Source organism: Rhineura floridana, chromosome 1, assembly GCF_030035675.1.
Source record: "Rhineura floridana isolate rRhiFlo1 chromosome 1, rRhiFlo1.hap2, whole genome shotgun sequence".
Taxonomy (NCBI): Eukaryota; Metazoa; Chordata; class Lepidosauria; order Squamata; family Rhineuridae; genus Rhineura; species Rhineura floridana.
The window spans coordinates 19,940,367-19,962,015 of NC_084480.1; the positions used below are offsets into that span (position 1 = coordinate 19,940,367).

A 21,649-nucleotide genomic window follows, 5' to 3' on the forward strand; every position below is an offset into this window, starting at 1 on the left:
TACAAGAGTTGTGAGTAATTAATATTTACTGGGTCGCAACTCTCCCAAATTGGGAGTTAAGGCAAAAATGAGAAGATCTTCACTGTAGAAATTATCAGTAAAAATCACACTTATTCCATGAATAAATTAGGTTAAAAGTACAATAAGACTGCCCCACTGGACAGTGCATGGGAAGATCTGACTTGCAATTCTAGATTCCTCATGAACCCATTGTGTGGTTCTTCCCACTACATATCCCTATGAAAATAATGAAAATACTTTCACAGGATTGCTGTTAAGGATGAAGGCAATAAACTTTAAGACTCTCTTTTAAAGCCCCAGAAATTATAAATAATATTTGTGAAGTTTAATCTGCATAAATTTAGTGCTGGCTATTGAATAAAATCTACCTATCATTTAGATTGGGATCCAATGAGCCATATGAGTAAGGTTCCATATGACTAGATTGCATTCCCTGCATCTGGAACCTTAATCCATATATGACCGATTGGATTCCAAATGACTGAACTTGCTGACAATAGCTTCTGTAAAATGTTATGATACACCAAGAGATCCCACTCCCAAAGCAGCTTGATTGACTCTTTCTGTGTCAAACTAAACATGGCTGCTTGGGTGACTACAAAAACCAGGAAAATAGGGCATGTCTGAAAGTGATGCAAGAGCATAGCATCTTCCCATATCTGCAACCTGCTCATGACACCCAAAGGCTAGCTTTCAAACAGGAAGTATGGGGTCTTCTTAGCTCTGTGAATAGCACAGCTGACCAAGACCTGACCTTTAGCAACCTCTAGATTAGCAACAAATGCAGGGATGGGAAAAATCATGTCATTTTCCACTGAAATATATTGAGATTAAGAACGTCTGGTGTTTATGTTCCTGATGAGCAAGAGGATGCATGCTCAAATAGGATGAGGGAGGGGATTTTTCACCTATTTCATGAAAAGATTTCACTGTCTAAGAGTGCAATCCAACTCATCTTTCTGCCAGGCTGGGGTGAGTTGGATGTCACACAGCCTGGGCTGCACCAGCAGGCTCCCACCTGTGCTGGCCTCCGCTGCACCAGCCCTCCACCGCAGCTGAGCTGTGGCATCGCTGGGGGTCCACCAGGGATGGAGCCGGGGGGGGGGATTTACACAAGATCCTCCTCATGTTCAGACCCCTCCCCTGGGTTCTGATCCCCACTGCAAACTACACCGGCCAAAAGGCCGTCGCAGTAAAACAATTTTATTTATTTCCCATTAGGGCTTATGGGGAGTGTTGGAGCTGGAGCTTCCTGACCAGCTCATGTGGGCGGCTCCCGACGGAGTGGGTGTTCAGCTGGGCTAGCAACTCCCGAGCAGGAGGAGGATCCCGCAGAGCTTTCCACACACACCCCCACCTGCTTCCTGGCATTTGGATTGTTCTGCCCGAAGTCAAAAACCATGTTTTTTATTTTAAAAATGTACTCCTTAGTATTGCAGCCTGATTGCACAAAGTAATTTTGTCTGTTTCATCACTAGTCCATACATAATACAGTTAGGACTGGATATTTACATACCATAAATGCTCACCAGCAGATAGAAGGGATTGCACATCTATATTAACCAATTCTAAACATATTTATCCTCTTTGAATAAATATACAAAGTGTTTCCTAATTAATCTAATCGTTCCCTCTAAGGACCACTTCATGCATGATGAATTTCCTACGCAAAATATCATTGCCATGTAGGAAATTGTATGTACCCTACGTGTTCACTATCAAATGCAACAACACAAATGTGGCTACATTGCAGTATGTGGAAGTGATAACCAGGTAGGGTATTCATCATGGGCAAAGTGTCCTAAGTAACCTGAATACATGTGATTTTTATAAACCATCTTCAATTGATCTATCAAAGGACCAATAGTTTTCAAAGCATGTAAGCAAACAGATATTCCATTAAATCAGAGCTTGCATGTCTTCATAACTTTAATGTCTCTTATTTAGCTGATACACCTCTTACTATGTCCACCACACTGACAAACATTTACTCAAGAACAGTTTAGTAAATCATCTTTAAAATGCAGACCACTGCAAACATACACACTGTTCCTGATTAAGCAATTGCAGATCTGTTATCTTGCCTTCTGGGAACGGATCTAAATAGCATCATAATATCAAACACTGAAAACCACAGGCCTGGGGCCACCAGGACTGCTTCTTTGTAGGCTCTGCTAAGTTACAAACGTCCTAATACAAAATGTAGCTTACCATTAGGAGTAAATGTTTGATCTGCAGAGCTTACAAAATGACTATGTTTATAATAACAGATTAAAGATTAAGCTTAAAACAAAACTGTTTATGGAAGACTTTACTTCTCTGCAAGTCTGTGCATTTAAGAGAGAATCAAGTAATTAACAGCATAAACTTTCATTACTTCACTCTATTGTAGACAGTAGTTCACCTGTTATTTAATTGATTATCTCATTACAGGGGTAAAAGACAATTTGCTGATTTTGTCAAATGTTCAAGGAGCATCATTCCTAGCTGTGCTGTTGATCATAGGAACTGAGTTTGTTCATGTGCATGCACACATATCTTGGAATCAACAATATTAGACCAGCTTACATAATTTCTCCTATCAGTGGTAGAAGAGAAAGATTATGCTCATGTGTGAATGTCTGGTAAACAGATGTACCTGGTGGGTGGAAAGGCTCAATGTATAGAGTGCACATATGTAAAATACAATGCACATAAGAAGCACAATTAATGCCTCAGGTAAAACACAGGAATCAACCACAGGAACTAGGCCTATGCATACTACAATTCCCATGTGTGCACCATATTCAAATATTAGCCTACACATGGCTATTGGCTGCTCTTGTCAGAGGCAGGCAGGTATACCAGTGGGCAGGGAGGGAAGATGCGCTCTTGCTGCCACAACACATGTAGAAGATCACCCAAACTGGAACAATGCTGTGAATTAGGATATTTAAAAAAAGTAAATGATACTGTAAATGCTTCAGTCTGGACCTCCCTGGATACATAAAATGCTTGTTTTATATCAGACTGACGCACAGGCTAGTAAAGATCAAGCAGTAAGATTTGGGGAAATGTAGCCTCATTCGGTAGAATGGGACTAACCAGAACTAAATAGAAGTAATTCAGTTTAACTGAGTGGCAGAATGGGTTGTAAGCACATAAGCCTCTTTATATGCATTACATCTAAGTGGTAATTCCACACACTTTTGACATGAATAAATATTCTAATCCATCACCTCCCTTTCCCCTTTGTGCATCTGACAGAGATAGCTACAAAAAATCATTCCAAAACAGAGAGCCTTTAAAATGCCAGTGCCACAAGCCTTTCTCACTTAAAAAAAGAAAAAAAGAAGAGAAACAGGTTTTGTCTCAGAATAATTGCAGTGCTGGATATGAAATGTAATCAAAAAGGGCCTGATGCGTGCCACACTTTTCCATTAGTCATGTAACAGATAATTGCCCCTATCTTGCTGAAGGTAGCTTGCAGCTCCTATCCACCCTGTAACCCACTGCTTAGAGAAAGGACTACAGCTACTTAGCCAGAAATTCAGCAACCAAAGGATAAAAACATAATGTGTGCATAAATGCGAAGTATACAAATTGCTCCAGCTCTGCATTTTCACTTAATAACAAAGGAGGCCACTTTTGCTTGCTTTATACCCAAATTACATGGAATATTTTATGCCACCAATTTTGCTGCTATTGCCTTATGCCGTTAAGTTAGTTGCTTCTTGGCCTCGAGCACTTCTCAAAAAATGAAAAAGTTAAATTTGTCCATGCTATCACATTAGAACACAATCTTCAAATAATTCAGCCCAGAGCAGGTCCCACTGTAGTCAATATTACTACTTCAGAATAAGAGTCAAACAGTCCTGAAGAGCAAATTTGTATTAGTGAAATAGTCTGTGTGAAGCACACTGAATACTCTGAGTTCTACATAAAAGCTAAGTATTACTATTAATTATTGTATGAAATGCAGTTAATTTACCAAAGTAAGTAACACTGTACTTCCTGATTTTATCATTTATGCTACAACCAATAGGGTATTCCATTAAAGATTTTGTAACTTACTACCAATTATATCATCACTCAGAACAGGTCTTATCAGTGACCTCTGCTATCAGAAACCAAGAGCTCAGCTATATTTTCTTTTGTAAGAAAATGAGAAGGATTGAATTTTCTCTCACATAATCTCCAAGTGCTAATTTTATCAAAGTTTAATTTTTAGCAGATTGAAAATATTTTTGGGAAGGCTGTCTCAGTGGAACATTTTTTTTAGCTTTGAATATGTGATTGCTCACTGAAAGCCCTTTATGGCCTTGAAGAATGTTAGCACATAGTACAATATCTTACCCAAGTATCACCCTTTGGGACTTCTCACACAATAGCCAATAACTGGTTGAAGTGGGAGCATGACTAACTGTCTGAAAACAAAACATAGCTGAAAAGACTTGAGGATGGGAACAAGCATTCCATCTCTTTTTAATCATAACTACAGTGTAAGCAATGACAAACAAAGGGGTAGCTGCTCTTGTGTATTTGCATGGCTAAATCCCTAATGATTTGCAAAAGACAAAACAAAGGGGAAACTATTTGAAAATATAAGTGCCATCTGCCATCGAAGAGTGGCAGCTTAAATGATTCATGGGTCTTCAATTTATGAGGTACTAAGTGCATTTTTGGTTCAACAGCACTATACTTAAATGGTGGAACATCATGTAGCAAAATAATAAATATGGTCAAACATACAAATGAAGTCCATGCCCATACTGTATCATGCATTCTATGCTTCCTTTTGTGAACTGTGTCTTCCATTCAACTGAAACCATTCAGTGTTTAAGGCTTACCTGGGAGTAAGTTCCACTGAACTCAGTGGGGCTTACTTCTGAGTATGCATGTATAGGATTGTACTATTAGTCTTGTTTTTGTCAAGATGCTTTAAAGCTATCAAATGCAACTTTACACCAAATACAACTCTCAGTTTGTTAGGTAGTGAACTGTCCTGATTGCTACATTCTTCTATCGTTTATTCTGAAACAGCCATTTTCCATCTTTCTCTTGTCTTCAAACAGGCCAACTGAAAAGCTAAAAACTTGGGTCTAATGTTCCCCTTATATACATTATTCCAGCTAAAGTTAATGGGAAACATATGCAGATATATTGCAGATATATTGGGCCTAGGGAGAAGATTCTGAAAATTAAGAGACATGGGTGAGTAGACAGGAAAAGGGAGATTTTTAAAAAAACTTGTCTAATTTTTATTATGTTCTTTGTTATAAAGGTTTATATTTATAGCAACCTACTCAGAGCATCCGGATAAAAAACCAAATAAATAAATAACTATTACAAGGAGGTCAGTTTGAAGACAAATACTGAATTTCATTTAAGAACTCCTGCTGTTATAATACTAAACAATATTTTATTTAAGAAGGCCACACTTTACAAACAATGAACTTTTTTAGCAGAATATGAAAGGGCTGAATTTACCTAATTACATACAGTGCTATTAATCCAAACAGAGGCAGTCTGGAAACAATACTTTCAACATTTTAAACTGAAATTTAAAAATAAATGATATCCACTCTGTGATAGGTTAAATTCATCAAGTCCTAACAGGACTGAATGGGCCATCATCATCATCATCATCATCATCACTACTGCATACAGAAAACTATGCCAGGAAGAAATCCAGCCTAGAAGTCTTCTAGCATTTATTCTCATGTGCAGAGTTTTGTTTTGTTTTAGGAAGGAGTACCATTTGTGCCCCACCTGCAGTCTTAAGTAGTACAGTCCACACACAGGATTAAGACCCATGCTGCTTCTGAGAACTAAGCCCAGGATTTTTCACATTATAATAAAGGTCACCAATTCATATGCCCCCAAGCATATTGAGACAAGATAAAACCAGAGGTTTCAACTAGCAAAGCCCATTCCTTGTGTAAATCCAGGGAAAAGCAGATCAACTCCAAAAGATAAAACATACATTGATCTTAGGCTCACACTGGTTGCAGTGATCATCAACACTAAGAATACAAGGAACAGGACATGCCACCACCAGTGCTATATGGACTGGGGTAGCTGAAACTCAGGAGGTAGCTATGCATTAAAGTAGGGATGGCAGAAGCATTAAAGAAGGGATGGTGGGCCTTCTTAAGGAACCTCCACCCCACATTTTGAAAACCTTGGTTTCATAGGAATTGACAGACTCCTTATTTTACTCGTATTTACTCATATTTCTAATTCGTACAATAATCAACTGAGACCACTTTAATACATTCTTGAAAGCATGTGTGAAAGCAACCATACATACATACACACACACACATATACAAACACACACAAATTTTCTGGGAAGAACTCTTATTCGGAATACAAAACTAAACATTGACATTCTTGCAGACTTAACTAAATGTTGTAGAAGTTGACTCCAATTGCCCTGAAGTCACTGGTGAAGAAAAATCAAACCCATATCTCAGTATTACTCAGGCTGAGCCCAGGGAAGTTTCCTTAAACATTACTCACATCTTCCCCAATCCTCCCTGTTGAGGTCATAAGGCCTCTGAACCATCATGGCTGGATTGCTTTAGTGCTCTCTGCTGAACACCTGCAAACATCAAACAAAAACTGCTGGTCCTTTATAGCGTTGACAAAAATCCTTTCATGTGAAAAATGCACCCTGGGAATGTCAGGTCTATGGCTCAGGTTACATTCCTTTCTCCATTGCAGTCTCACAATTTCTTGAGGTAGCAAGAGGCCACATTTGTAAAATGAAAGATTAAAGGAAATACAGGCCCGCTTTCTTTTTATTCACACATTACAAATCTCACCAGATCACTGTGTATTAAGCAAGCAGATTAAAACACATACACACACACACACCATTTAAAAAAAACTGGTATCATCCATTTTTAATGGACATTTCAAACCAATACACAGCACTCTGCCAATTTTAGAGCAGATAAGTTCTCTAATCAAACCTTCAAAGAGTATATGTACCAGTACAGACAGCAAACCGCATCTGAGACTCAACTTAATGGTCATAACTTATTAGCTAAAAGTACAGCAAAGCAAGGACTATAATTGAGACAGTGGTGCTGAGTTTTCTGAAACCGCAGATCTGTTTATTAAAACATATCTTGATGCAGTTCACAAGCATTTTGTAATTGAATTACCTGTCCTCATGTTTAGACTTACCTTAACAGTACAAGTGAAAAGTGCAAGAGTACTCTACACAGCTTATTCTCCAGAAACCACACCAGGAAACAAGGTTCATACAAGTGTACCTTGAGGTCACAAACTCCTTAAGATTAGAGTCAGTTTTATAATATATTGGATTGTGCAACCTTCCCTAGTCACTGAATGTTCAGCTTTAAAAGCCTTTGCCTGCTGACAAAAAAGATGCTACCTATATAACAAAGAGTATGCTATTTAACCATTCAAATATCTTTACCTTCACTATCAAATAGGAAAGAATACTACACTTTCTCTCTATCTTAATCCATGGATGATAAAAGTGACCTCTCATTCATATGTGTCATTTACTAGGAAAGCAGTACACTGATTTCATGAACTTACTTACAAGAAGGTGCGCTTATGACTGTGGCCTTAGGATGGCTCATAAAAAGAAGCATTGTTTAAGAACTTCACAGCTGAATTTTACTGCCTTGCCGCAGGGTTTTGTATGTGTGTTTTCCTTTTCAATTATTTCGCATGTCAGGCTTACATACCAGTGCAAGATGTTTACATTGCACATGCTACGATAAAATGTTTGATTTCCCCACACACAACAGTTTTTCAGATTGTTTCTTCAACCTTTTAAAACTGTTGATCAACTGGCCTTACAGAAGACTATTAAGCTGTGGGAAATCCCTTAAAATTAGCATCTTGCTAATACCTAGAACAATAGTGAGCTGCAACACTGATTATATATAGCTGGCAAATTGATTTATCTGTCAAATACTTTGCACTGCTTCTGCAATGAAAAACAAAATGAATCCTATACTTTCTTTAGAGTAACCAAAGTAACCAAAATATTATAAAATGTAATTATTTGCTAAAGGGTGACCCTTGGTAGGTATTAAGTTCCATAGAAACACATGAAAAATATATCCAAGAAAATACATCTAGAAATCAAGGTGTACTGAGGCCCATAAATGAAATCTGTAATAACTCTGCAATGAATGCATCACCTTTTATGTCACATGTCTTCAGTTTTTAAGAAATCCATATATAATCAAACTTTGTTTTAATGGCAGCACTTACAAAAAATACAAACTAACTTCAATTTAGTTATCAGTATGTCATCCTTAAAATGCTATATAAAAATATGTAATGAGCAGGAAAAAAAATAGTTCAAGCATTTAAATGTGGACTGAAAATTAGAGACATTATTTTATTCTTTATACACTTTGACTCCAGTCCTGCTCCATTAAAACCACTGGGAATTTTGCCATTGATTTTGACAGATACAGGATAGCACCCCTACATAATCAAAGGTACTGAGCTTGTAGAGGCTTGTCAAAATTTAACATCTGGTTCAGAGATGCTTTTTACATGATACCGTTACGGGCAATGCCAAAATTTGGAAAACACTTCAGCTGCTCAATTTCAGATATATCTAAGGAACAACATGTAATAAGGTAGGAAACACTAAGAAATTAAATTATTGGGGAGGATTCAAATGTGCATTTCTTTTCCAAGCCTGACAGAAAATGAATTATTCCCAATATATAAACATCTTCTGAGCTTGACATTCAATTATTATATTCAGAGGTTCCTGCATCAATAACCACTCTTTTGGTTACAGAGAAATATTGTATTTTTGCTGAATGCAAAACATTCTTGCATCACATATACAGAAATCAAACATTTGCAAAAATGTCAACGGGCTCTTTATCTAAAAGGTGTAATAACCATTAAGAAAGTCACAGTAATAAAATAAATTTAAAAAACTTTTTTGTCTAGGAATACTGCATAGACTATATCTAGTTGAGTACTCCTAAACAATCCATCACCAAATGCTAATTCCTGGAAGAGAAACAGGACTTTTTCTTTTAAAATTATACTGAGTACCGAAGCAGAACTTAAAAGAGGGCTTATTCCTCTTTAAATGAATAGAAAACTACTATTTGAATAAGTTGATTATCGTTCCTCACATAACAAAAGGGGAAATATTCTTTAGATTTTTTAAATTTCAAAAACTTGGTTACGCTTAACACTAACTCTTGTAAAATAACATTCACTTGAAATATTCTCTCTGAGAAAGGCACTATGTTAAACACATTGCAATATGAAATAAATATTGCAATAGAAATCTTAATGGAAGTCATTCACTCCAGGTTATTTCAGTAAAACACATAGATGGGGGTGGGATACACAAGGACACTAACTGCATGCAAAACAGAAACTGTACATACTTGAGCCAGTAAAATGTCCACTTGCCAAAGAAGTTGGTCCATTTTTCCCACTGCTCACGGGAGGTGAAAACATCTAAAAGAAAACAAAGAGCCATTATTGTTGGTAAACAGGGTTTTTCTCTACATTCACTGATAGCTCAAATGTCATTCAACTTTATACAAAACCTGTAACAGTTAATTTAAATATGAAATATCTCCCATCTCAGCTCTAATCATGGTACAGCAGGTTTTTTTACAGCCTACATCCCATCTTTTTTTCTTCTGGTAATTTTACTTGCTCCCCAAATATAAGATTTGTTGGGGGGAGGGACCTCAGTACCCCAGCCACAATATCAGCCAAGGAAAAAAACCTTTCAGAAACACTTAAGATTGTCAAAGGTGAGGGAAAAAGTTTGTGACTGAAACCTTGGTCATAAACGTAGCTATATCCATTTCCATCCCGTTTTAGGATTTGTCTGTCATATATGTGAACCCAAATAATATTAATGCAAAGTTCCACCTGCCCTAAATTTTCATCTCGGCTCTTAACATGAAAGCAATTTTAAAGTCTCTCTTCTCTCTCTTTCTCTTCCCCCCCCCTTCTCTCACTCTCCAGCATTTATTTCGACCCTAATTGGTTTCCATCTTCTTCGACGTGTCTAGTGGATAATACGCACCTTCCCTGAGTCAGAGACTACAAAAAGCAAAGGAACAAATGGAAAAAAGCACAGCTAGGGAAGTGGGGGCTACAGAGCTGCCTCAGGCTACAATTCCTGGCCAAACTTCCTAATGCCATTTCTCAAAAGGAAAGGCTTGGAGAGACAACAGCAGACTGAGATAGCCCCCACTTACAAGGTGGATTTTATTTTTCCCCTCCCAGCATTGAAATTATTTAAAGACACAAATGCATCCTACATCAAATTGATTTGTCTTGGTCTCTCTCTCTCTCCCCCCACCCCCACCGGCAAATCTGTGAATAAATAAATAAAGACTTCTGACATATTGGAAGAAGGGGGGAGTGGGGAAGATTAGGAGGGGAAGAGAATAGCGGGGGGAAGAGAAAAGCAGGAGTGGATGGAGGTGGGAGAGTATAGCGCTAGGCAACTATTCAGGACCTAGTAAATATTTGGCCTTAGAACTAAGATATTTATAAAAAGCCAAAAGATTTTAAAAAATCAATTAAAAAGAATAATCACACACACACACACACACCACTAGCCATCAATTGAGGAGGGGGGTCCACAGGAAAGATGCAACTCATTCATTGATAATCAGAGCAATCTGAGATTTCAGTGAAAACTTGAAACTGAGCTAGTGCTGGATTTCCTTTCCTTTTCCATGTGCCAAAAAAGGAAAGAGCGAAGAACTAAAAGCACACTGTAAGTAACTGACTAGCCATCAGTTAGTTGGTGTGCAAGCCATACTTTAAGAATGCAATGCACAATGGTAAGTAACTATTATTCACAGAAAATTTGGGGTGGGGGTGGGGAAATAACACCCCTAATTTTTACAGAGGATGTGTGAGTTTATTTGGGGGTGTGTCAAATGGAAGAGCACACCCCAGTACACTGCAGACAATATTCCATCTCCTTTCAGATAATGTAGCATGATTCTAATTGACAATAGTAATAGTAATAAAGCATTCATATTTACCGTGGGTTTAGCTGCAGGTTACAAATTACCCAATGTACTCAAGATCATGGGGGGGCTGTTTTGGGGGGGGTTGGCTTTGCTTTTGTTTAACTTTTTGTGGGGTGAGGGGGAGAGTTGTTCGGGGTTTTTAATTTTTACTTATTATTTTAGAGCTGTTGTTAATTTTCCACCGTCGTTTCTTACCGCACTGAAATCCAGTAAATCACTGAGTTCTTTGTCCGTCCCTAAGGCAGCCATTCGCTGTTGGTGATGCATTTTAGCAAAATCACACAAACCTAGAAACATGGAAATAACCGCAATCAGAAACCCAGTCCCGAGCCTTTCAGGAAACAATAATAGGATTTTCTTAAAAAAAAATGAGACTTAGGGAAGGGTGGGGGGGAGAGGCTGAGGAGGGAGTTGGGGGGTAATGGAGGGGCAGCAGCAGCAACGAAGACGAGGAAGAAGCCAGGAAAGGCAACGCTGTAGTTCCAACGGACCGCTCGAAACCCGTTTATCAGGCACTCTAACCCCAAATCCAGAAGAGAGAGAGAGAGAGAGAGAGAGAAGAGGAGCCGGCGCGCCGTTCAGCGCATCGTTTATGCAACAGGAGGTTCAGTGAGGAATGAATGAGAAAACCAGAGTAGAAACTACAGCCATCCGCTCCCAACTTTCTTTTTCTTTTCTTTTGCACCGTCCCCCCTCCTTCCGTGCAAAGTAACATCCCCCCCCCAACTATTTTACATAAAGACAGGCGACAAAGTCTTTGGAGTGGAGCAACAGACGCTCGGTCGGCGCAAAGGAGACGGAGGGGGGTCAACAGAAGATGGATGGGAGCCTGCGGAAGGTTCTTTTGGGAGGAGGCAGAGAGAGAATCAGCCTTTGACAATCACCCTAGATACCTATTCCAATTAAACAGCTTAAAGGTTGTGGGGGGTATGAGGGTATAGAGAGAAAAAGAGTTAACCCTTAACCAATTAGGTAACTAATTTATGGAAAGATAACTGGGAGACTTGTAAGGAACTGGAACCAACGGGCATCTTCAGGCCCCGGTTTGCAACAAAACCCGTTTCTTTAAAGGAAACGATTGTAAAGGAGAGGAGGGGGTGTGAACCAGGCCATTGCAGCCCCCCTCCCCGGGCTGCGCCCCATGGAGAAAGGGGGGGTGGAGAGGAATTCCGCGTGTTTAAATGAAGCCACCACCAGCAGACTCCTTCCATTAGCAACAGCCAGAACTAACTCCAGTCTAAAGAAAGACATTACAAAAAAAGGGGGGACACCTCCGGTACCTACCGGCCGAGAGAGGAGAGAAGGGGCTCCCTTTCCGACCACAGCCCCGAGCTCTGGGTTTCATTGCTCGAAATCACTGCATCCACCAACAGCACACACAACACGCAGGAGAGATAGAAAGAGAGACCCCGCCGGCGAGCCACGCGGAAAGCTCTCCCCCGAACTAGAGCGGAAAAAAAAGAGAGAGAGTGCGAGGGAGAGAGAGAGAGAGAAAAGGGAAGATGAAAAAGAAAGAGAAGACGCGGCGGAGGAGGGAAAGAGTCCTGATTCCTAAACCAAACTCTTCTTCTGCCTGGGGGGGAAGCGAGAGGGAGAGGAAGAAGAGGAGGGGGCCAAACACGAACCGCGACACCCCCCAACACACGCACACCAGCAAACCCAAATAAAGCCGGACTGCAAGTTCAGCAAAAGGGGGGGGGGAGAGAGAGAGAGAGAAGGGGAAGCCCAGGAGCACTACTAGCCGCCGCGGTCCCCTGATGTAGGTTTTGCCTTCCTGAGGATTCCCACTCTCCCTCCCCCCGCAACACACTGATTCTCCCCCTCCCCAATTCAAGGAAATATAACTGCAATAAAGACAAATGGGCACCTCGTTTTCTTCCATGACGCTGGAAACCTACACTTTGGTTGTATCCTGCCCTCCCCCCTCCGTCCCCAAACACTTTTCAAAGATTTATTATATAAAACAATTCTTCCGCAGTTCTCTCACACACACGCGCGCGCGCACACACACACACAGAGACACGGGCATAAGCAAGAAAAGCAACTTTCTACTCAGCTGCAAAAATACACGTGATATAAAGGCTATGCCAGGAGGAACAACATTGTTTTCTTCGCCCCCACCCCAACCAACCCTCATTGTTTAGGGCACTTGCAAAAAAAAGTGGGGTTTTTTTTTGTCTAATGCTATGTTTTTACAATGCAGATTTGTCTACGTAGAGCGTTGCTGCAAACTTTTTCCAAAATCGAACGTTTGACTGGTATCTTACCAGAGCAAGTTTGCTGGATACTATGCCAGCCTCCTCCCCTTTCCCGCCCTCCCTTCTCTCAAGCATGTTGTGCTTTAATTTCAAAATGTTGCTGCTACAGGCCTCAAATTATTCCCCTACCCAGCCTCTCCCCTCCCGACAAGAAAACCAGATTGAACTCTCCACCCCCACCTCGTGATAGAAACCAAATTCATTACAGTACTTAGAGGTACGGTATATTTTTCAGACCATACTCACGTATTTACTCAATGTACTTATTGTTAAGCGTGTGAATACTTATCACATGCACAGTGCAGTTCAAATTACATTTGTCCAAGATGTATCAAGTTAAAAAATACACTGGGATCAATATTTTAAGAGAGAGAGAAAGAGAGAGAAAACCACTCCAAGAGGAAATTGTAACTTTACCTTAAATGGCCACAAATATGTTCACAATATTCCAAGGAAAGATATTTTAGGGGAAGAGATCTTCTGCAAAGGTGCTTTATTATCTCACGTGTGTTTGACCCTCAAAAACAGAAGAAGTACTTTAAACTCGTACTCAGTCTTGATCCAGAGAGTATTCCACAATTTTAAAACAACTTAACACCGGGTGAGGGGTTTTGCTTTGTTTTTGATTATCCACCATAAGGCAATTGCCATAAAAGTCTTCCCACCCAAGTAAAGCAAAATGAAAAGCCAGCCAAAAAAATCACAACAAAAATGATTTAAAAGGAAGATCCAGTAACTCCCCCCACCCCCATGTCTTTCCTTATAAACACATGGCTACTAATAAACTATTTTGAAAAATCTCGGTAGCAGTGCGATTTCGCCAACTCAGTCTCTGTTGTTTTTAAACAACAAAAAAGTCTTAAACTTGTTCCAACTTTACAGATCTCTCCTGCTTCTCATTATCATCACCATCATCATCATCAGTGACTTCCCCACGGAGAAATTGATAGTAATACGTTTCCCTGAAAGATACATTGTAATCCATTCACATCCGGGCAATGCAGTGGTGCTTATAAAGAGAGGAAAAAAAGCTGCTTCTACCGCCACCGCTGCTGCTGCACGTTGCTTGCTTCGGCCGCGTCGTCTATTACAGAGGATGACGACAGGAGAAGGGAGGGAGCGCAGGAAGCATAGAGAGGTAAACAGCCGGGCTAGAAAGTCAACCAAGATGGAGGAAACAAAACTCTGGAGAGGAGGAGGAGAGTGCCAAAAGTGAAGGCGAAACTGAACTTCAGTTTCCTTTTTCCTACAAATGTACGCACAGACTGAATCTAGTTAGAGTTTGCCTTGGATAGTTATAAACGTAGCAAGCAAAGATGAATAAAAATAGCTTTCCCTCACATCCTTCATCGTCAATTGTTGTTCACTGATTTGGACTTGAATTAAAGCAGTTGGTGGCTTCTCTGGAATCGTTTTGCTTGTGCCCCTATGTCGTTTAATTAATCTCCAAAAATACCTTGTGGTTTGCCACCCAGATACCATTTAATTGCCTCAACCAAGTTTTGCCCATAAATGAGTCAGGCTCCAGTTGTTTTTTTAGAATATGTGTGCACATGTCAAAGGCAGCATCTTGGAAGAATCTTCACTAATGTATCAGAAAAAGTCTTCTAAAATGTTCCCTGATGTCCACAGGGAATAAATCCTCATAAAAATAATGCATAGTAAAATATTGCACCTTTTTAGTTGATCTAAAACTTTTTAATGATCAGTCAAATCAATGAATTGGCTGAACATTGAAACTTTGATAAATACACACCACCTGAAGACAAAAAATTTAACTGTGAAATTTAGAATTTGTATCTGTTATAGTTTCCCTGCCTTATTACCTCCCTCAGACCAACAGATTAACTCTTGCCTCACCACACTCCATTTCACCCAACAGTACATGAACCCTGCTCTCTCAAAGCCATGTGTATCCCCCTGCCATCCTTTTTTGCATCTTTGGTTTATTTGTTGATTGTGCATTAGAAATAATCCGAAGCTGAATTTCTGGTTATGATATAGGCATGATTCACACTTTCCTTATATTCATTAAGTGCATGCCCACATGGCATCTTATTAAGAATTCCGTGATGATCATGCGTGCAAGTTTATTACAGTGTCCTTATCAATGTTGTCTTCATCACAATGCCATCCCATTTCCTCCCCCGCTCCATTTTATCCAAATTGACTGTTTCCACTTTTTTGTTATAGTTTGTTTTACTTTTCAGATTTTCCACAGAAACAGTAAATCTGGATTAAATGGAATCATCACGAGATGGCATGTTGATGAAGATAATTGTTTGGCGCTGCACAAAACCTGAGTGCATGAGCACCACTGAGTCCATAATAAATTGCTTTGTGTCGTTGTTGTCGTTATGTGCCTTTAAGTCGATTACGACTTATGGCAACCCTATGAATCAGTGACCTCCAAAAGCAACTATCATGAACCATCCTGTTCAGAACTTGTAAGTTCAGGTCTGTAGCTTCCTTAATGGAATCAATCCATCTCTTGTTTGGTCTTCTTCTTTTTATACTCCTGTTTTTCCAAGCATTATTGTCTTGTCTAGTGAATCATGTCTTCTCATGATGTGTCCAAAGTATGATAACCTCAGTTTCATCATTTTAGCTTCTAGTGACAGTTCTGGTTTAATTTGTTCCAACACCCATTATTTGTCTTTTTCGCAGTCCATGGTATGCGCAAAGCTCTCCTCCAACACCACATTTCAAAGGAGATTGATAGACAAATGGTCAAGGAATACCTTATCACTTTGAACGAGTTCAAATTGGCATCCTAGAGTATTGAAGGAACTGGCTGAAGAACTCTCAGAACAGCTCTCTATTATCTTTGCGAAATCATAGAGGACCGGTGAAGTGCTGGATGACTGGAGGAGAGCTAATGTTGTCCCTATCTTCAAAAAGGGCAAGAAGGAGGAACTGGGGAACTACAGACCAGTCAGCCTAACATCAATCCATGGAAAAATTCTGGAGCAGATTATAAAGCAGCCAATTTGTAAGCACCTTGAAAGCAATACAGTGATTACTAGGAGCCAACATGGCTTTATGAAGAACAAATCCTGCCAAACTAATCTCATCTCATTTTTTGATCGGGTAACCTCCCTTGTAGACTGTGGGAATGCTGTGGACATAATATATCTCGACTTCAGCAAAGCTTTGGCAAAGTGCCCCATGATATTCTGATTAGCAAGCTAGCTAAATGGGGGCTGGATGGAACAACTATTAGATGGATCCACAGTTGGCTCCAGGATCGTACTCAGAGAGTGCTTATCAATGGTTCCTTCTCTAACTGGGCGGAAGTAACGAGTGAGGTACCACAGGGCTCGGTCCTGGGCCCAGTGCTCTTTAACATTTTTATTAACGACTTGGATGAGGAGGTACAAAGCATGCTTATCAAATTTGCAGATGATACAAAATTGGGGGGCATAGCTAATTCCGTGGAAGACAGAAAGAAAATTCAAAGGGACCTTGATAGGCTGGAGCATTGGGCTGAAAACAACAGAATGAAATTCAACAGGGATAAATGAAAAGTTCTACACTTAGGAAAAAGAAACCAAATGCACAGTTATAAGATGGGGGATACTTGGCTCAGCTGTACAACATGTGAGAAGGATCTTGGGATTGCCGTTGATCACAAGCTGAATATGAACCAACAGTGTGATGTGGCTGCAAAAAAGGCAAATGCTATATTAGGCTGCATTAACAGAAGTGTAGTTTCCAAATCGTGTGAAGTACTAGTTCCCCTCTATTCAGCACTGGTTAGGCCTCATCATGAATACTGCATCCAGTTCTGGTCTCCGCACTTCAAGAAGTATACAGACAAACTGGAATGGGTTCAGAGGAGAGCAACAAAGATGATCAGGGGACTGGAAACAAAGCCCTGTGAGGAGAGACTGAAAGAACTGGGCATGTTTAGCCTGGATAAGAGAAGACTGAGGGCAGATATGATAGCACTCTTCAAGTACATGAAAGGTTGTCACACAGAGGAGGGCCGGGATCTCTTCTTGATCATCCCAGAGTGCAGGACACGGAATAATGGGCTCAAGTTGCAGGAAGCCATATTTCGACTGGACAGCAGGAAAAACTTCCTAACTGTTAGAGCCATACGACAATGGAACCAATTACCTAGAGAGGTAGTGGGCTCTCTGACACTGGAGGCATTCAAGAGGCAGCTGGACAGCCATCTGTCGGGAATGCTTTGATTTGGATTCCTGCATTGAGCAGGGGGTTGGACTCGATGGCCTTATAGGCCCCTTCCAACTCTACTATTCTATGATTCTAGGAGTTGATTTTTCTCTTATCTGCTTTTTTCACTGCCCAACTTTCACATCCATACATAGAGATCGGGAATACCATAGTCTGAATGATCCTGACTTTAGTGTTCAGTGATACATCTTTGCATTTGAGGACCTTTTCTAGTTCTCTCATAGCGGCCCTCCACAGTCCTAGCCTTCTGATTCTTGACTATTGTCCCCATTTTGGTTAATGACTGTGCCATGGTATTGATAATCCTTGACAAGTTCAATGTCCTCATTGTCAACTTTAAAGTTACATAAATCTTCTGTTGTCATTACTTTACTCTTCTTGACATTCAGCTGTAGTCCTGCTTTTGTGCTTTCCTCTTTAACTTTCATCAGCATTAGTTTCAAATCATTACTGGTTTCTGCTAAGAGTATGGTATCGTCTGCATATCTTAAATTATTGATATTTCTCTCTCTAATTTTCACACCTCCTTCATCTTGGTCCAGTCCTGCTTTCTGTATGATATGTTCTGCGTAGAGATTAAACAAATAGGGTGATAAAATACACTCCTGTCTCACACCCTTTCCGATTGGGAACCAATTGGTTTCTCCATATTCTGTCCTGACAGTAGCCTTTGGTCCAGAGTATAGGCTGCACATCAGGACAATCAGATGCTGTGGCACCCCCATTTCTTTTAAAGCATTCCATAGTTTTTCATGATCTACACAGTCAAAGGCTTTGCTATAATCTATAAAGCACAGGCTGATTTTCTTCTGAAATTCCTTGGTCTGTTGCATTATCCAACAGATGTTTGCGATATGATCTCTGGTGCCTCTTACCTTTCTAAATACAGCTTGGACGTCTGGCATTTCTTTCGCCAGATATGGTAAGAGCCTTTGTTGTAGAATCTTGAGCATTACTTTGCTTGCATGGGATATTAAGGCAATAGTTCGATAATTACTGCATTCCCTGGGATCCCCTTTCTTTGGAATTGGGATGTATATTGAACGCTTCCAGTCTGTGGGCCATTGTTTAGTTTTCCGTATTTCTTGACAGATTTTTGTCAAAATTTGGACAGATTCAGTCTCAGTAGCTTATAGCAGCTCTGTTGGTATGCCATCTATTCCTGCTGATTTGTTTCTTCCACGTATTTTAAGAGCAGCTTTCACTTCACATTCTAAAATTTCTGGTTCTTCCTCATATGGTTCCTCCGTGAATGAATCTGTCATCCTTGCATCTCTTTTATAGAGTTCTTCAGTGTATTGTTTCCATCTTCCTTTTATTTCATCTCGGTCAGTCAATGTGTTCCCCTGTTTATTTATTTATTATTTTATTTATACCCCGCCCTTCCTTCCAACAGGAGCCCAGGGCAGCAAACAGAAACACTAAAAACACTTTAAATCATCATAAAAAGACTTAAAATATATTAAAACAAAACGTTAAAAACATTTTTAAAAAATTTAAAAATATCTTTTTTAAAAAGGGTTAAAGATATTAAAAGACATATTAAAAGCAATTCTAACAGAGACACAGACTGGGATAGGTCTTAACTTAAAAGGCTTGTTGGAAGAAGAAAGTCTTCAAAAGGTGCCGAAAAGATAGCAGAGATGGTGCCTGCCTAATATTTAAGGGGAGGGAATTCCACAGGGTAGGTGCCGCCACACTAAGGGTCCATTTCCTATATTGTACATAACTAACCTCCTGATAAGATGGTAAGTCTTTCAGGTATCCTGGTCTTTCAGGTATCCTCGTCCCGAGCTGTATAGGACTTTGTACACCAAAACTAGAACCTTGAACTTGACCTGGTAGCAAATGGGCAGCCAGTGCAGTTCTTTCAGCAGCGGAATGACATGTTGGCAATACCCTGCCCCAGTGAGCAGTCTCGCCGCCATATTTTGCAATAGCTGCAGCTTCTGGACCAACCTCAAGGGCAGCCACACATAGAGCGCAATACAGTAATCCAGCCTAGAGGTTACCAGTGCGTGGACAACAGTGGTCAGGCTATCCCGGTCCAGAAATAGCCGCAGCTGTCTTATCAGCTAAAGCTGGCAAAAGGCACTCCTAGCCACAGAGGTCACCTGGGCCTCTAGCGACAAAGATGGATCCAGGAGCACCCCAAGACTACGGACCTGCTCTTTCAGAGGGAGTACAACCCCATCCAAAGAAGGCAACTGACCAATTATCCGAACTCGGGAACCACCAACCCACAGTTCCTCCATCTTGCTAGGATTCAGACTCAGTTGATTGGCCCTCATCCAGCCCACCACCAAGTCCAAGCACCGGTCCACGGCTTGCACGGCCTCTCCCGATTCAGATGTTACGGAGAAATAGAGCTGGGTATCGTCAGCATACTGCTGACACGTCGCCCCAAATCTCCTGATGACTGCTCCCAAGGGCTTCATATAGATGTTAAACAGTATGGGGGACAAGATGGTACCCTGTGGCACCCCACAGCACAACTGCCAGGGGGCCAAAAGACAGTCACCCAATGCTATTCTCTGAGAGCGACCTTGGAGATTGGATCGGAACCACTCTACAACAGTGCCTCCAATATCCAGCTCACCAAGTCGGCCCAGAAGGATACCATGGTCAATGGTATCAAAAGCCGCTGAGAGATCAAGTAAGAATAACAGGGTCGCACTCCCCCTGTCCTTCTCCCCATAAAGGTAATCCATCAGGGCAACCAAGGCCGATTCAGTCCCATAACCAGGCCTGAACCCAGACTGGGATGGGTCAAGATAATCTGTTTCATCCAAGAGTACTTGCAATTGCTGCACCACAACCCTCTCAATCAGCTTCCCTAAAAAGGGGGTATTTGCAACCGGTCGGTAGTTGTCACAAACCAATGGGTCCAGGGTGGGCTTTTTCAGGAGCGGTCGGATCACCGCCCCCTTCAGGGCGCCCGGAACCACTCCCTCCTGCAATGATGCGTTGACCACACTCTGGATCCACTCGGTCAAACCCCCTCGGCAACCTTTAATAAGCCAGGAAGGGCAAGGGTCGAGAGGACATGTTGCTGGCCGCATCATCGTAACCACCTTGTCCACGTCATCAGGCCGCATCAACTGAAACCATTCCCAAGAAGTTGCAGCAGACTTTGCACTGGACACCTCATTGGGGACTACAGTAGATGTGGAGGGATGTGTTGATTATTCAACATCCCTACTCTTGGTTTAAATTTTCCTTTCATTTCTCTAATCTTTTGGAATAGGGCTCTTGTTCTTCCCTTTTTGTTGTCCTATTTCTATACAATAACTATTGTAATAGTTCTCTTTGTCCCTACGTACTAGTCACTGTATTGTTGCATTTAGGATTCTGACTGTGTTTCTGTCCCCTCTTGCTTTTGCTTTCCTTCTCTCTTTAACCATTTTAAGAGTTTCTTCAGTCATCCACTGAGATCTTTCTCTCTTTTTAACTAGAGGTATTGTCTGTTTGCATTCTTCCCTGATAATGTCTCTGACTTCACTCCATATTTCTTCTGGTTCTCTGTCAGCTAAGTTGAAAGCCTCAAACCTGTTCCTCATTTGATCTTTATATGCTTTTTATACTTCACTATTTCAGTGACAACCTCGTACCCGGCGTTGCTTGAGAATTCTAAGAAAACAAACATTCAGTGCAATTTTGAAATCAGTACAGTTTTGCAAGGTACAGACTTCATTCAAAAACGGTGTACAATTGTATCCAAACATAGAAGAAACCCTGGTCCTTATCTCAGGAACAACCATGCAAAACTTGGTTATGATATTTTTAAGAGGTGTCCAAATGCATAGACAAAAACCTTTCCAAAGAGGATCTTCTTTCATACATACTCTGTAAACTATCCCTTTTGGTTCCCTCCTAGGCTTTTTGAGAAAGTTATCCTCCAGTCCAACTGAAAACCGAGACCCTGCATAGCATGTGCACTGGTTATAAACGTTATGTTTTGTCACTAAGCCTGCATGCAATGCAGATGCTCAAACTACTGAGGTGTGGTCTTTCCCCACAATACCACTTACCTCTGAAGGAGTTGTTTCCTAAGCGGTTTGCCTCTATGAATACACTGATGATATGATGGAGTGGTTTTACTCACTGTGGTTTTACAGGTAGATTTTGATAATTATCTATTTCTAATTG

General features: G+C 40.6%; 1 protein-coding gene across 16 annotated transcripts in view; it reads right to left on the reverse strand.

Moving 5' to 3' along the window:
• The window catches only part of TCF4 (transcription factor 4), a 522,418-nt gene extending 508,011 nt beyond the window's left edge, over positions 1-14,407 (reverse strand). For 3 of the 16 annotated variants that reach the window (XR_009761187.1, XM_061614925.1, XM_061614911.1), the window contains exons 1-3: positions 12,324-12,818; positions 11,235-11,326; positions 9,420-9,492 (exon numbers count right to left, since the gene is read on the reverse strand). Coding sequence is in view for 15 of the 16 variants with exons in the window: in XM_061614925.1 (XP_061470909.1) it covers positions 9,420-9,492; positions 11,235-11,326; positions 12,324-12,384 (226 nt within the window). In the remaining variant the exon portion in view is untranslated. Of the gene's footprint in view, positions 1-9,419; positions 9,493-11,234; positions 11,327-12,323; positions 12,821-12,906; positions 12,959-13,306; positions 13,326-13,714 lie in introns of those variants that run through there. The other 13 variants (XM_061615014.1, XM_061614933.1, XM_061615023.1 and 10 more) reach the window with 11 other exon arrangements.
• Positions 14,408-21,649: the final 7,242 nt, after the last annotated feature.